Below are 16,175 nucleotides of genomic sequence, written 5' to 3'. Positions count from 1 at the left end.
ACCGTGCACATAGTGAGCTCATTTCCCCTGTTAATTAGACCCTGGCAGGTCGCGTAAGGACAGGGAATCGTGATGGAGCTCATTCTATCACGTAGCAGCTAAATTTTATTTTATACACACACACACTCACACACACACACACACACACACAGGCCTGAATCTCTGCGACAGAGTGGTGGGCACAGGATGTCACTGCTGTCAGGAGAGGGAGCACATTCCCTGGACCTGCTGGAAACGGGCCTCAGAAGCTGCAGGGGTGCCAGCAGGAGCAGGGACATGGGACAGCCAGCTGGGTGTCACAGCGGCAACAGGAAGGTTCAAGTGTCACCAAGACACAGGGGACGCTCTCAGGGGACAGCAAAGGAAGGGTGCGCCCAAGAGTCCAGGGGAAACGCTCTCACCTAAGTCAGGTACTGGAGAGATGGGGTGTGATCCGTCCTGGGGCAAAAATGTCCCCCCGTTGGTGGGTCTGGGAGCCTAGGAAACAAGTTATCTGCTCCTAAAATACGGCGGTGTGACAGGCATGTCATAGACATTTCTGTTTCAAAAGGGAGAAATTAGGAGGAATTTAGGGGCCTCCGGTACCAAGAAAGCTGAGCATGGCAGGTGGAAGTCTCCTGGACGCGGCCCGACTCTCGCCCCTCGTTCCCTTTCCATTAGAAACAAGGATTTTTCAAAACTGCCCTTCAAGGCTTCATCCTTCTTGGTCTCTTGTTTTTGAAAATAATGATCGTTTCTTTGGAAGCCTCCAAAAGCAAAACCTCCTTTGACAGTTGCCGCAGGAGTTAAAGAGAAAGGACACTTTTCCCTACATTTTCACCCTCAGAACGATCCTTTCTGAAGGGAAAGGATGCGGTTGGTGCTCCGGGAGCTGGGGTGGCCCCCCTCCTCTGCTGCCGTCAGCCGCGCCGGTTCAGGACACATTTCATGGGGCCCGCGTCAAGGTCCCCGGGGAGGTTCAGCAGGAAGAGAAGACCCTGCCCGCGGTGGCTTGGAGTCGCTTTCCGAAGTTACCTAGAAATCCTTGGAGGTGGTATGTGGTTAAGGGTTCAAGCTCTTGAGTCAGACAGCCCTGGGCTCAAACCCTTACCCCTGTCACTTTCCACCTGTGAGACTCACTTATTTCCAGAAACCTCAGAGATCTCTGGAAACAATTACGATGTCAGCAACCCTCTCTCAGGGTCGCTGTGAGGATGAGTGATAATGAATGATGCATCTGAAGTCCTACAAGTTGTTTTGAAGGTGGCCCTTATCTTCGATTTATATTCACAAACTGTAGACATGGACAGTGTTTTATTTTTCTAACAGGAATTCTAAGCTGTTGCATGGCCTACAACGTCGGACTCCCAGAGGCGAGGATCTTCTCGGGCCCTTCGGGGGCCCAGTTTGGCTACGCGGTGCAGCAGTTCATCAACCCAAAGGGCAACTGGTAAGGACACTCTCTTCTTCGTGATTTCAGTAAAAACATGAGATAGGTTTAATGTTGGACTGAAATTGCTTGTTCATGTTGGTTTATGACTATATTATTGATGAGGAAGCCTCCAGTATTTTTCAGTGAAGAATTTTTCTTTGAGAGTTGATGACTCTCGGATTGATGATTGATGGGGTGGCCTGATGCTACTTTCTAAAAACCTAGATTGAACATTTTCTCTACATATTCATAGCAAATTCATAATGCCAGCTTTGACCATTTGATAGAAGATAGATCTATTTCCATTTCTTTTTTCTGTAAACTGGTATCCATTGTGCTTTGTAAATGTTCAAGTAGCTGTAAATGTTCAATAGCCCCTGGGCTATTTCTAGCCGGTAGAATTATTCCTAAATTGTCTCCTTCAGCAAGGTTTGTCTGCTGGTTTCATTCCAAGCCAGCCTTCCCTACCTCATGTGAGAAGGGTCCTCACAGCATCCGTGCAAAAGTTACAAAGGTACCTTTCTCTAGTGCATTTAGCATCTTTTATTTTTTCCCAAAATGCCCCGAGTTTTTTTTTAATGCCATGTAATAATTACATTTATAAACCATGGATACATTTATAGACAACCACCTTCGTGGATATGGAAATAGATACCCCCATTGCTGGTTCCAGTTTCCCATGGTAATTGTGGGAATAAGCCCAGATGATTCTGAAAGTTGTCTGTAGGCAGAAGAGCTGTGGGTCCACTTCTCAGAGCTGCTGCCCCCCGGTGGGCAGGAGTCCTGCCTTTGGAACCTCACACCCTGCGGCGCAGGAGACTCCAGACTCACCCTGGAGCTTCCGGTCCGGGGTCCTCTAGAGCTCTTTGCAATGATTAAACGGGCTGTTATGGGCTTGTCAAATAAGAGCTATAATTTATAACCTTTTTTTTCCCTGTGCGAACTTAAGTTTGATGCTCTGAAAAATGAAGTCAAAGAAACATTTAGAATCCAAATGATTCATATTTGGGAGCTTGTCTGTCTGCGATGGGGGAACGAAATGAAATTATCACTAGAGAAGGCGGTGTGTCTCCAAAGGCGTCTTGGAGGAGGTGAATCATGAGATAGGTCTTAGGGGGTGGAGATGAGTAGGCTGCAGAAGAGTGGTCACCAATGCAAGGAGACCTGGGAAGCAATGTGTGTGGCAGAAAGTTTGTCAGCCATTTGGAAGGATAAGGGCAGTCTGGCCGGAAACCCAAAGAGTAGCAATTACTGTCATTATCTGGGATAAGAGAGAGAGAGAGAGAGAGAGAGAGAGAGAGAGAGAGAGAATCCCTAACAGGTATCTAATTATGCTTTGAGAACCTTGCTGGGACAGCTTGGCCTTAAACTTGAGGTTATTCTTTTTAAGTGACAGTTTTTCTGGGACAGGGCACCTCTGGGTGAAAGGGTCACCATCAGTCATGGATGCATTAGAGACTATGAGCCTACCAAGGACAGTAAGGAAACTCAGTCACTGGCCACGTTGCAGCTGGGGGTTGGGTTAGACCAACAGGAATAGGAAGTTGGCAGGAAGCCACCAGGCAGAAGCCTGGGAACAATGAGAGGTGCCATGTCCCCTTCCTCCCCACAAGGCTCCCTCTGGGCAGGCGAAGGACTGTTAAAAGGCCAGTGTGTCAGCCGTTTGTGGTGAGACTCTGGTGCTGACAAAGTTATGTCAACACCGGGGACACCAGCCATTTCTAAGTCCTGCCTTGGCCTTCTCATGACATTCCGGAAAGATGTATAAACACAAGACAGTGGCTGTTAGGAAACAAGGTACCACTGTTATTGGGGGGCTGGTGCTCTGAAAAGCTTTCTGGTAGGGCCCAGTGTTGGCCTTACTGCCCCCGAGCCTGTATGTAACCGCCAGCTGGTGTGAGCGCCCCCACCACACAAGAGGAGGGAAAGGTGAGCACCCCGCTGACCTGAGGGCCACACCCTGTGGGGGTGTCAGCAGGAAGGAAGGAACAAAAGCTGGCCTGCTGGTCCAGCTCGTCCTTCCCCTGGTCTCGCCGTGTAAAGCCGTGGAAGGGGCCGGGGCACGGGCCTCATCTCCTAACCCACTGCAGGCGGGCACATGCGAGACGCAGCGTGCCCACTGCAGACCCTGCCTTCCAGGAGCGGGGAGTGGCGTCGGTCAGTGAGATCTACGTGCAGAGCAGGCAGCCACGAATAATGCCCGAGACGCATGAGTGCCGCCCGTCTCCGTATGCGTTACGTTAGTGTCACTCACTGTGTTAACTCCCTATGAAGAGCTCACTCTCTTCCCAAGGCCGGGGACCCTAGAGGGGCATGGTCCCCCTCTGACCTCTCTCTGTGCCTGGCCCTTGCCCAGGTGACATGCCAGGTGAGGGTGGGGCTGTGGCAGGACCCAGGTGAGCGGGGGTTTCCACTCCAGGGCTGAGTGGCCTCGATTAGGACCAGCAGCCTTCATAGCTCTCAGGCTCAGGCTCAGGGACCTCCGTGAAACCCCGAGTCCAGAACTGCCTGTTTGTGTGCATAGTGGGCGCTGTGCCCTCCTGATTTATGGCAGTTCCATGGGCATTGTGGAAAAAGCAGGTGTGGGAGGGGCTGTTTAAACATCCACTTTCCTTCTGATACCAATCAAGTTAGTTTTAGGCACAGAGAGTGACACTGCTGTGAAGTCCTTTAATAACTGGCAGTCCTTTTCGTTTAGACCTAATATCCATAGTACACACACACACACACCTCTTTATTTCTGTTCCTCCCCAGCTGCTTGTTGGAAGCTGCTGCTTTAGCATTTTCCTCTGCTCTCTCCGACTTTCTTTATAGTCTCTTGCTGAGCCTCAACTGCGTCTCTCAGCCTCTCAGTCCTTCCGATGACTCTCTTTCCGTTCTGGTCGGAGTTTTCTTAAGTCACACTCATCTATCTTTCAAGTACAACTTCAGCTGTTCCCCACGCCCATTTCCAAAAACTTATTACACTGAGGAATTTACTCTGGAAATAGTGGTGACGTAGCTTTGAGAATCTGGAGCCTCTTGGATGGTCACAGATGAGCTGGCTGGTTTTCAAGGCAGGTGAATACCCAGGCAGAGCCCCAGAGCGGCCTCCGTCCGTAGTGAACTCGTGGTCTGCTGTCCCTCCGCAAAGGCTGAGGGTCGTCTTACGCACAGAATGCTCAGACGCAGGTGATGCAAGACGCAGCGCTTATCACCCACGACTGCACAGAGGATGGGAGGTGTTCAGGATCATTTCCTGGAGGCTGGTGGCAGACACACTGGGTCTGTTTGTCTTACCGGGAGGCCTATCCCAAGAACAATCTGAGCTCATTTTATGACTCAAATTCGTTAGAACATTGCAGTCACTGTGTGACCAGGCCTGTGTGGGAGTGGGGGGGGGTATTTCCAGTTGCAGAAATGTGTTCTCTTGTTCCAGCGACGGCTGGTTATGCTTAATCCTGAAGAGGCCTGGAGTGAACACGTGTCATGGCCAACAAAAAATGTATCTCCATATGAGCTCACATCACAGTTTCAACTTTTTAATTAAGAAGACATTCAGTTAAGCTCTGTGTGTGCTATAAATACACCAGATTGTCTGTGACAGAATTTTAGATGAATAATAGAGAAGAAGCATTCAGTTCTATGACGGACATCAGAGACTGTCATAGGGGATGTTGGTCTAACAGTACCTGGTATTTATCGGGTCTTCTTCCTTTGCCAAACACATAACACTCAAAATGTTTCCAAGAGCTTTGTAAAAATCATTGCCCCCTTTACAAATAAGGGGACTGGGACTAAAGCTAAATAGTTTGCCTAAGATAGGACCGAGCTAATAAATAATCAGCCTGGGATATATGATGCAAAACGGAGATAAGAGATTCCAAATGCACACATTTTTATAAATATCCAAGGAAGAGAGTGACTGAATGTAGCTGGCATTTATAAATAATATTAAAATATAATTTTCATATAAACTTTATAAAGTGATTTCAATTTCAAATAACGTCTGTAGTAGAGAGGGCATCTTAAATATCCCTGTTCTGGCTCGCTTCTTCCTTCCTCCCTGCTGGGCTGGTACTGTGTGTACCCTGCACGCACACACACGCACACGCACATACACACACGCACACTCTTCTCGACTCACCTGCGGGAGGGAGCTGCTGCTCCCGAGTGTCTGGAGGAAGACCGTCCACGGCCTTCAAGGCCCTCGGGCCTCACCAGCCAGTCCTAGCTGCCCCTGCGCGGACCCCCGGACGTCCGTCTCCCGAATAAAGTTCACGCACAGGAGCGAGTGGGGCTGACACCCGCCCGCCTTCCTGGTGGCCACGCGTCTGAATGTTTCTGCCCATCTGATTTCATCGGGAGAGGGATCTAGAGGATGCTCCGTGGCACGGGTGGGACCTACCTGTCATTTGTTTGTGCCCACCTGGTAGGCAGACCTCTCCCCTGGAAGGGTCCCGAGGGAGCTTAACCTGAGGACACACCCAGGCTGCGCTCCCTGCTGGGGACGGGGCAGTCGCCACGCTGGGCTCGCGGAGACAGACGTCTGAGGGCAGCGCAGTTAATGCCGTAAAAGGGTTTATGAACCAAAAGCAGTTTAGAAATGTTGTTTCTCTTCCAATTTTTATTCTTGATAGAACAACCGTCTGCCAAAGTACCTCCTTGAAAGCTACTACTCATGGGCTTTGATTTATAAAAATGCAGTGGCCTCAAGATCATCTCTTGTCTCCCCACCGGGGCCCAAGGATTCGGAAGTTAGACCCTCTGAAGGGTCTAAAATGGAGCAGTTCGGCTTTCGATTGTAACTTCAGGAAAACTGCCTGTCGGATGAGTCAGCATAACAGAACCAGATTTTATTGATTTCCTTGCCTCCAGGCAAGGGGGAAAAAAAGCTACTTCCCAGGGTGTTTCCGAGACAACAATTAGCTAAGATGCCGCAGCAATAAGGAGGTGGGTGGGCTCCGCCCCATCAGGGCTCGGCCGCCCCCCTCCTGAGGGAGCCAAGAAGCCCCAGGCGGTGTAATGAGCCTTAGACACTAAAATTGCCCGTCGCGCACACCAGGGTTTCAGTGTTGAGCTGATAACAGCGGGATCTCCCTGCCGAGAACTAACAGTGACCCGCTTCACCCGCCTTCCTCCTTCCCCGAGGCGCCAGGTCTCCGCGGGTGAATTCTTCCCGCCCTCGGCTCCCTTCGGGTTGCAGGCAGAAGCGGGCGCCCTGTGAAGCTCACCGACCCCGTGTGTTGTCAAGGGCTTGGAACTGAACTATATAGGAGCGACATTTACGTTTCCCTACTACGTAGGCTTTGAAGTTTCTCACACTGATGTGGGTTTCTGTACAATACGCTTGTTATCCAAGTAAAATATCCCCTTGGGTGCCTCATAGACACACCTGAGCTCCTCCTACCTCAAAATCTTGCTCACCTGATAGTATCTCCCTTGTCTGATGTTGGCCACTCATCCCTTTCAGTTTCTTAGCCAGAAACCCTGTGATCATCCTTGACTCATTTCCTTTATTTTTAACTCAAAAATTAACCTTCAAGAAATCCTGCTGTCCCCACCTTCAGAGAGAACCCAAAATAAGGGCATTCTCCCCACCCCCGCTCTCCCATCCCTGCAGGCCCCTCGCTCGCCCTTGGCCTAAATTACTGCCCTTGCCCCCGACTGCCTCGCCTTTGCTCCTGCGCAGTCGTTCTCAAGAGAGCAGCCTTCAAAATCCTTCTAAAATTCGTCAGATCCCATCACGGCTCTGCTCAGAGCCCCCCGGTAGCCTTCTCATTCCACCCAGAGGAGAAGGGAGTGTCCATGATGTCATCCAAGCGTCTGTGGTCTGGTCCCATCCCCGACCTGACCTCGTCTCCTCCCACTTCCCTTTCCCACGCTCGGGTCCAGCCACAGGGCCTTAGTACTCACTGTTCCCGCAGCCTGGACTACTTTTCCACCAGAGCCTCGGGGTTGCTCCTTTAGCTCCTCCGAGTCTTTGCTTAAATGTCACCTTCGGGGTGAGGCCTTCCCTAACCATTCTAATAAGAGCCCCAGCACCCCACACTCCTGACTCTGTCCCGTTGCTTTTCCCACAGAGTACCAGTTGCCATCCCCGTATGTTTTGCTAAGGTATTAAATGCCTTGTCTCTCTTTTCCTCCGAGAATGTAAGCTCCGCAACGCCAGAAAGTTTTCAGTGGCTGACTCACTAATGTGTCCCCAGTACCTGAATGGGGTCTGGCCCACAGGAGGTCAGGCCCCACGTGCAGCCCCCCGGGTTGTGCGTGCGCCTGCCAGGGCGCACCGTTCACGGGGGAATGGCGCCCCCTGGCGTTGTGCAGATGTCGGCCCTCGGGATCCCAGTGAGCATTTGTTGAATCTAAGAAAACATGTTTTGTCCTGTTAAGTCCCTCTGTCGGTAATCCCTGGAAAACTCGCTGGTATTGAAGGAAAAAGGAGAGTTTAGAGGCTCCCGGACAAAGGAAGGTATTTATAACAGCCGGGCTGTGGCTGTGAAACGACCCAGGCCCCCGTAAGTGCTGTTTACCAACGTGACAAAGCCTCTCGAGGTCCCGTGGAGGTGGGCGCATTGGCTCCGTTTCGGGACTCTCCATAATCACTGTTTTGCCCAAGATAATTGAACGGTAAGCGCTATTTTGGGCAGGCTTGGAGGAATTCCCAGTTCACTGCAGGCGAAGCGGAGCTGACATGTCGGGACTGTGTCGCTGGGGACCCAGCCACAGCTGTCCACGGGGCTCGTGGGTCCGCCTGCGATGGGGTGACGTCCACGGCTGGTGGAGGCTCTGCCACACCTCGCAGGGTCTCCCCACTCGCTTACCCCGTCCCCACCTCCGTCACAGTCTCTCCTGACGAGCCTCCTCCCCTACAGTTGTCTCATAAAAGTTTACGGCTGAAACACCAGCCTCCCTCATCTTTTGCCTGACGAATTTAGCAATGTCGCAATTCCTCAGCGCAGCAGCGTGATGCCATGGCCTTTCCTTGTAAGGACAGGCTGTGAGGACGCAGGAAGCAGGGTCTCACCCCGGCCCACGGATGACGGTGACGAGGAGGGTCTACTGGAAACACTGCCGACGAAGGAGGTAGTGATGGTCTTGGAAACTCTCTGTGGTCACTGGCCTGACCTGCGGGCTACTTGCCAGTGCGGCTCATGATATTTGAAGGACCTGTCACCTATGACGAGTCACCAGATGGCCTGGTTGACACTGTTTTCTAGCATTTTGTGGTTTTGTGTTCAGGGTTTAAATGGCATAATGCTGGCAGATACTTATGGGTTCTGGGAGGATTTCCAGCACTTTCAAATCTTTCTGGTTTAGTGGCACTTGCCTCTGGCCTGACGGGTGGGGGTCATGCTCTCACAGGGGCAGGGGAGATGTCGGATCCCCTGTGGCTGCAGGTGTCAATCCTGACTCCTTCCGTGGGCTAGGAGGAGGTGTCCGGGAAGTGGTTGGTCCACAGGAAACAGAAAGTAGCCCTTTGAGCTTTGTCATCTAGAAAACAAGTGGCTGGTCACGAGTCTTTACCTCTGAAAGCCCTGGGGGATAAATGGTCACATTTTAGACAAGAAACACTTAACTTTTGCTCCCCAGTGCATTTCTCTGGGCCGTGGTGGGATGGACAGGAATGACCACATTTGGTACATTCCGAGCATCCCCCGTTCTTACCTGCCTGGCCCACAGTGTGACTTGTTCCTACAGGATGGCCTTGGCGGGGGTCCCCCGCCCCCACCCCTGTCTGCAGCTCCCCCTGCACCACACGGTCACAGCCCCACGACAACAGGTGCAGCCTGACTCTCAGTTTCCAGTTCTCCTCCTGGGTGGTTCTGGAGCCCGCCCGCTGTGCAGATAGCCCTCCCGGTCCGGGCCCAGGCCAGGCCCTGCTGCCGCTGAGAGGAGGGCAGCAAGACTGAGGGTGAGGCGTCCGGGCTCCAGAACCAGTTACCCTGGGCTCCCACGAGGGCCGTGGCTGCGAGGAAGTTGCTGTCTCTCTGCCTCAGTGGTTCCATCTGGAAAATGGACACAAACTCATCTCAGGTTCGTTTTGTACGTGAAATCAGATGGTGTTTGGGAGCCTCCCACGCACTACCAGCCGTCGGGAGATTTGCTGGAGTGAGCATTCGTCCCCAGCACGCCGAGGGCAGGGCCGTCTTCGCGTTACCCTTTCTTGCTAGAAGGTGGCCTTTCCTGCCCTCCCGACCCCACAGTCAGCTTTTGTTTAAAAACACCCCAGTTTGCTGCACGGTGGGTGTGGCCCAGACGGGGGACGGCAGCCGGAGCAGCCGTAAGAGGATGCCCTCCTCTCAGCTTGGCCGAGGCCTTTTTACCTCTCATTTTTTTTTTAACTTTAACTTGGACAATAAGAACAGAATTTAAAACTGTCATGGATTTTGTTTTTTAAAAAGGCAAAAAAAAAAAAAATTCTTCTTAAGTTTTTTTCAACCAAGAGAGTTCTTTTCAATAATAGTGTAGAATCGTCCATTCTTTGTTTGTTCATTTAACTTTTCATTCATGCGCTCAGCAAGCAGCTTCTTGGGGCTACAGCACAGTTCCTTGTCCTCGGGCATTTCCTCTCTCGTGGGGGATTGGTCAGGAGGCAGGCAGGTAATGTGATAAACACGGGCCAGGGAAAGTCAGAGGGAGGCTGGAAGTACTCAGCAAAGCCACCTTGCCGTATGCGGAAGAGCCGGGGGACTTCCTGGAGGAGGCGGTGCCTGAAGGGAGGCTTCACTAATGAGTAGAACTTTGCCAGGCAGGTTACAGACGGTGTGAAGGTTGGAAGCCAGAGAGGCTCTGATTTGGTGGAGGAGCTGAGCTTAGAATGACAGACATGCGGAGTTTGGGAAGGTGCATGGGAAGAAACGGGCTTGGAGAGGTGAGCCAGGGCCCTGTGTCTCTGTGTCTTTCTCGTACTTTAAGACGTGTCCTCCCCACAGAAATCAGAGGTGATGCTGTGCAGGCCGCTGTGGGATGAAGACCGAGGCCTCGGGCAGAGGAGCTGAAAGATGGTTTTCACAGTCGAGTCTTCAGAAGTTTCCCGATTCCCTCTGAGTGTCATGAATCTGAAGAGCATGAGATAAGCTCAGATATGCATGTCCAGCCTGGTGCTAATTCTCTCCCACCAAGAAAGTGAATATTGACATTAATATCCAACATTTAGATTTCCTTTTCAAAAGCCTTAACCCATATGCCTGGTCTTGCTGTAATCCTGTCTACAATGAACATTTTAATAGGTAACTTGTGCTAAATGATACGCTCGTAGGAAGAAAACTCTTTCAACTCTAGCCTTAATCACAGTATTAAGTGATTAAAGTATTCAAGAATGCGCTATAAAATATTGTTCCGAGAAGGATTGTATAAGGTGACGAGGGGAGAAACTCATCGCCGAGCCATTGACCGTCTCTCCAAGTGATCTGTGTCTCCCCGTTTCCGCGGTTCCTTGCTCCCCGTGCTAGGAATGCTGACGCCACCCCCACCCTTCGACCATTTTGATACCTGTTCCAGAGGGAAACCTCGTCATATCTCTGCATTCATCTGTTACTGTTTTAGTGGTCACGTATTTTAAACAGTTTTACTAGGTTTAGGAAACAGAAGCGTGCCTGGACTTTTTTCATCTGCTGTAGCACTTCGCCTGGGGCACACGCGGTTTAATTGATAGTGATAAAGCATTTAGACAAACGGCTTAGGAAAGGACTTAAGTTTCATTGGTGGATAATCTAATCCTCCCCGACTTCGACAAAGCAAACGTGCCGAGTATACTCCAGACACTCCTCCTTAGTAACTGGGTGCTGCTGAGGAACCGCACCGCCTTCTGAACATTAGGCTGCGCACGCAGTCTCCTGTCCCTGCCGCTGCCGTGAGAAGTGTTGGGCGAGGGCCCTGCGGGGAAACCTGGTCTCTGCCTGGAGAAGCCCTAGAGGAAGCGGAACCAACCGACGGGGAGCCCGAGGCCCAGCCCTGACCTCCGCAGCCTCTATTCCGGCTGTAGAAATGGCTGCTCTGTATTTCTTGCTAAAGATCCCCTCATAGAAACACCAAACGTAAAGCCACTTAGAGAACACATCTGCTCCCTAAACCACAGGAAAGTTCTGCCTGGCCGGTGTGGCTCAGGGGTTGAGTGTTGACCCATGAACCTGGAGGTCACGGTTCAGTTCCCGTCAGCGCAGAAGCCTGCGTGTGGGCTCGATCCCCAGTAGGGGGCGTGCGGGAGGCAGCCGATCAGCGACTCATCACTGATGTCTCTCCCTCTCCCTTCCTCGCTCTGAAATAAAAATAGATAGATAGATAATTAAATAACATGAAAGGCCTTAGGGCATAGAAGGCGCTCAACAAACGTGAGTTTTTGCTTTTGGTTTTAATTCTGCTCCCTTCTTTAGCGTTAGGCTGACCACTGTGTCAGCCTCAGCCACCCGTGGCCTCTAGCGTCGGAAGTGTTACCTGTCCGTATTGATACGCGTCAAGAATGAGGTACCCACTGAGTCTCAGAGACTTGCTGTGGGAAAAGTAGAATTCAGATAGCTCACGAAGGGCCTTATACTGATCGCATGCTAGTTTTGATATACGGAGCTAAATAAAGTATGTTAATTTCACATGTGGCTTTTTATTTTATTAATGTAGCTACTAGAAGGTTAAAATGACCATGTGGCTGACTGGTGGCTTGCCTTATGTTTCCATCGGTCAGCTCCACTTAGAGGGACCCCCCAGGGTGCGGGCATGGGGCAGCCGTATTGCCGGCACCCGTCAAGCGTCTCGATCGGCCAAGAGGACAGGAGAAGATCAAGCTGTAGCTGAGCAGATAGGAGCTAGTCACTCCTGGAAAATGGAAATTAAATGTGTTTTTCCACGGTCTTGCAGTCAGTTTTCTCTTTAAGACGTGTTAGCTAACATTTCGTATCTAATGAAAACCAATTCTGGTGCCTAGGTTGCTGGTGGGCTCCCCCTGGAGTGGCTTTCCTGACAACCGCATGGGAGACGTGTACAAGTGTCCCGTTGATCTGCCCTCTGCCGCCTGCGAGAAACTCAACCTGCAAAGTGAGTTGTAATTAGCACTGTGAGTTCTTACAAATAGCAACCCGATTTCTTATATACATGATTGAAAAGTAGCAAAGCCAATCACAGTTCAGTCCTAAAGAAATACAGCTATTTTGCGCCTTTATTTCTTTTTCTCAGTTATATTTGCCCCGATTGAATCCAGATTTCCAACTTCATTTGGAGACTTGATTTAATGAAACGCGTGGGAAACGTGCTCCCTCCTGGACCACCTACCCCCAGGTGGGAGCCAGTTTCTACCTGGACCACCTACCCCCAGGGGGGAGCCAGTTTCTACCTGGACCACCTGCCCCCAGGTGGGAGCCAGTTTCTTCCTGGACCACCACCCCCCAGGGGGGAGCCAGCTTCCACCAGCGTTCAGGATCATTTTGCTGATTATTTACAGAATCTGAGGCTGCCCAAACCTCTCTCTCCTCAAAAAAAACCCTGAAAGTATAGAGATGTCAGTCCTAAGACTGATTTCAGAGATGCTGTGTCCAAATGACTTCATTCTAGTAAAAATCTCCGGGATTTGGAATTACCTGTAATTGTTTGGAATTGCTGTTTCAATTACCCACATCTCGGACGCTTTCTATTAATGCAACGAGGTACTAAAAGTTACTGGAAACCGAAATGAGTCATGTTTCTGCACAGCACTTCCTGATGCAAGTAAGATGTTGCTAAATTTATTCATCAGCATCGTTCCAAAGAGCCAGCCCTGAGGCGTCACAGGATCCGGAGGAACTTGGGCGTGGGTGGGTTAGTAGGAGAATACAGTGCTGTGGAAATCGAGGGACAGGAGAGATTCCGGAACCGTGACCGAGACTTAGAGACAGGGCAGGAGTGTTTCTGACACACCTCTGTCTCCCTGACTTCCAGCATCATTTCTGCACACAGTAGGGGCTCAGGAAACCCATTTTCAGTGACGCGGGACGGGTGTCAGTCGTGTGAAATGCTGGAGGCGGAGGGTAGAACCATCAAGTACAGGTGATGGCCTTACTGAAGGAGGGCGGTGGCCACGTGGATTAGTGCTCCCCAGACACCTGCCACACTCGCCATAGATACAGAACACGTATAAATGTAAAATCTCTAAAGATGATAAACACACACTAGGGCTCAAAAGTTTTCTTATACCCTCCCTAATGTTTCGTATTACCGCTAACTTCTGAACACTCATCCCTAACGTATACATTTTTAAAATTATGTACATGTACTGACATGTACATAATTACTTTCCTAAATAAAAATAATGCATTTAAAAGAATAAAACCGTACACACAGAAGCTCGGTTACCTTTCTTTCCGCACCGTATCACCGTGTTTCGTGACTTTCTTGTCTGGAGCGTGCGCCCAGCAGCGCTGAAGGGAGCGTGTGGGTCACAGAGAATTGGGGAGCAGGTGTGCAGTGAACGGGATGGGGCGTGGAGGCGGCCTCCAGTCCAGAGCAGAGTAGTGAGGAGAATTGGGGGCCCGCCGGGGGGCAGCAGGGCTAGAGGGTTTCCAATCAAAAGCGGTGGCCGCGTTTGTAGGGAGAGTGGAAGGAGGCGGTCAGGAGGGAGTGGCCGATAGTCAGGAGCAGAGTTAACTGGGTGGAATTAACGCCACTGCTCCCTGGGAGATGAGTCTTAGAAAGAAGGCTCCCTCCTCTAAGAGACGAAGGAAGGAGAGTTCCCGGGACGACCCAAGGTAAACCCGGGAGAAGCTGAGCTTGCACTTCGAGTGTGACTGTCCTCCCTGCAGGAGACGCGTTGTCCACGGAGAGGGACGGGCCCCGGGTGGAGGGCAGAGGCCGGAGAAGGACAGAGCTTTGCGTCGGCCGCCCTGGGGCGAGGGGTAGAGGAAAGCAGCCCCGCTTGCCTGGCAGGATCGGGGAGCTTGGCCAGTGATGCCAGTGATGTCAGCGATGCCAGTGATGTCAGTATGTCAGTGATGTCAGCGATGCCAGTGATGTCAGTATGTCAGTGATGTCAGCAATGCCAGTGATGTCAGCAATGCCAGTGATGTCAGCGAGGACTGAGCGATCGGTAGCTCAGGGATGGGGGGGGCGAAGCTGGCTCAGCGGCAGGGAGGAGTTGGAGAGATTCGTTATTCGACATGGCTGGCCTCGGGGCTCCTTATAGCTTTGAGCCAGACTCTGCCATAGGGGATCCTTCCGTGACGCTCCAAGGATATTATTTCTCATTCAGAGAGAAGCATTAGTCACCATGACCTTGGAGAGAACAGGGATGGCAAGCTGGAGACCAGTGGTGTCCTCAGATGGGTTTTGTTTGGCCAGCATTTAAAAAATTTTAAATTTAAATGCCTGTAAGTTATGCTCTCTCCAGACCCACCCCCCAACAGCTTAACACCTGCAGCCTCACATGGGGACTTGAGCTGCGGGTCACTGGAGGCCTCTCATTTCCCTGCACTTGACCATGTACCTGAGCTTAGTTCAAATAGATGACAATGAATTCAATGCTACAGATCAACGTGAGGGCGATGGGTTATTTTTTAACAGCTTTAAGTAAATGGAGAAAATGGAGTCACATGTCTTACTTTTTCCCTTGAAAGCTTCCGTAAGCATTCCCAACGTGACTGAGATGAAAACCAACATGAGCCTTGGCTTGACGCTCACCAGGAACCTGGGCACCGGAGGATTTCTCGTGAGTGTTCACTTTCCAAATCCCCATTCTTCTCAAGGACCCACGGGGCCAGCGCTCCTCACCACCCCTCCTATCGGCTCCGATCTTGAGGTTTAACTGCTAGAGCTTGCTTTTTGATGAGTCACCCTCTGTGGCTGTCCACGTGAAGTAGCACCCCGTGGATGAGCAGGCTTCTTAAGATACTTGGAAAAACCGTTGCCCAGAATGTTCTGAGAAGGGGGAGCGAAAGGAACAGGATTCTTTGCCCCTGGGAAGGGTGCCCGGTCTTTGTTGATAACAGCAGGACCCCAGGTCTCATGCCTCCTCCCTGCAGGCACCTGCAAGATAGGTGCTGCTGATCCCCCAAACGGGTTTCACAGCTAAAACCTACTTCTGTTTTCAATCATTTCCTCTAACCTTTGGCTAATCTGACATTAGTTAAGGCGTGGCTCGGTCTCTCCTCTTATTTCACGTCAGTGTTTCCTCTCGTTTACTTTCTAGAATGCTGTGGCAAGACATCACACGTCAGTGAGCTAGGATGCCTTACTGAACAAGTGCTCTGGGCCAGTCGATTGGTTAATAACTCACATATCCGAACACACGTTCGAGTGAACTAGAGAGTTGATATATACAAGTAGAAGAAAGTGGAAACTTTCTGAAAGAGGGAAGAATTTCTGAGCTTACAACTAACTCAAGAAATAATATAGGAAATTGTTGAAAAGATTTGACTATATAAAAAATTAAAAGCATTGCACACACGCAAAAGGAGTTGAAAAGCAAATAAAAAAACGATTTCACATTTCCACCAGCTCTCACAGGTGTACTTAGTTGTATCTTTGTGTTAAAATGGTCTTGGAAAGCTTAACTTAACACACTAACCTAAAAGCCTATGAGTGTTGCTGGATTCTTCTAAATATGGAATCAGTTTTGAGCAATGTCATTCCACCTTCACCAATAGATATTCACATCCAGACAGACTTTGCACCACTAAGTGGATCGAGTATTGCTTATTATATGTGTTGCATCAATGTGTGGATGAAGGTTGCGACCCATCTCACCCTGACACCCCAGAGTCCTTGTGCCAGGATTGCCTTCACCCTTTCTCTGCTGGTTTGTTTTTAAAGTTAAATAAATTCA

General features: G+C 50.6%; 1 protein-coding gene across 1 annotated transcript in view; it reads left to right on the top strand.

Moving 5' to 3' along the window:
- The window catches only part of ITGA2 (integrin subunit alpha 2), a 73,530-nt gene that overhangs the window by 14,371 nt on the left and 42,984 nt on the right, over window positions 1–16,175 (top strand). The window contains exons 2-4 of the mRNA XM_087815265.1: window positions 1,309–1,429; window positions 12,312–12,421; window positions 14,968–15,059. Of these exons, the coding sequence (XP_087671391.1) occupies window positions 1,309–1,429; window positions 12,312–12,421; window positions 14,968–15,059 (323 nt within the window). The remainder of the gene's footprint in view (window positions 1–1,308; window positions 1,430–12,311; window positions 12,422–14,967; window positions 15,060–16,175) is intronic.

Source organism: Miniopterus natalensis, chromosome 3 (assembly GCF_054644295.1).
Source record: "Miniopterus natalensis isolate mMinNat1 chromosome 3, mMinNat1.hap1, whole genome shotgun sequence".
Lineage (NCBI taxonomy): Eukaryota > Metazoa > Chordata > Mammalia > Chiroptera > Miniopteridae > Miniopterus > Miniopterus natalensis.
The sequence above is the reverse complement of the archived record's forward strand: the minus strand, read 5'-3'. Positions and strand labels throughout refer to the sequence as shown.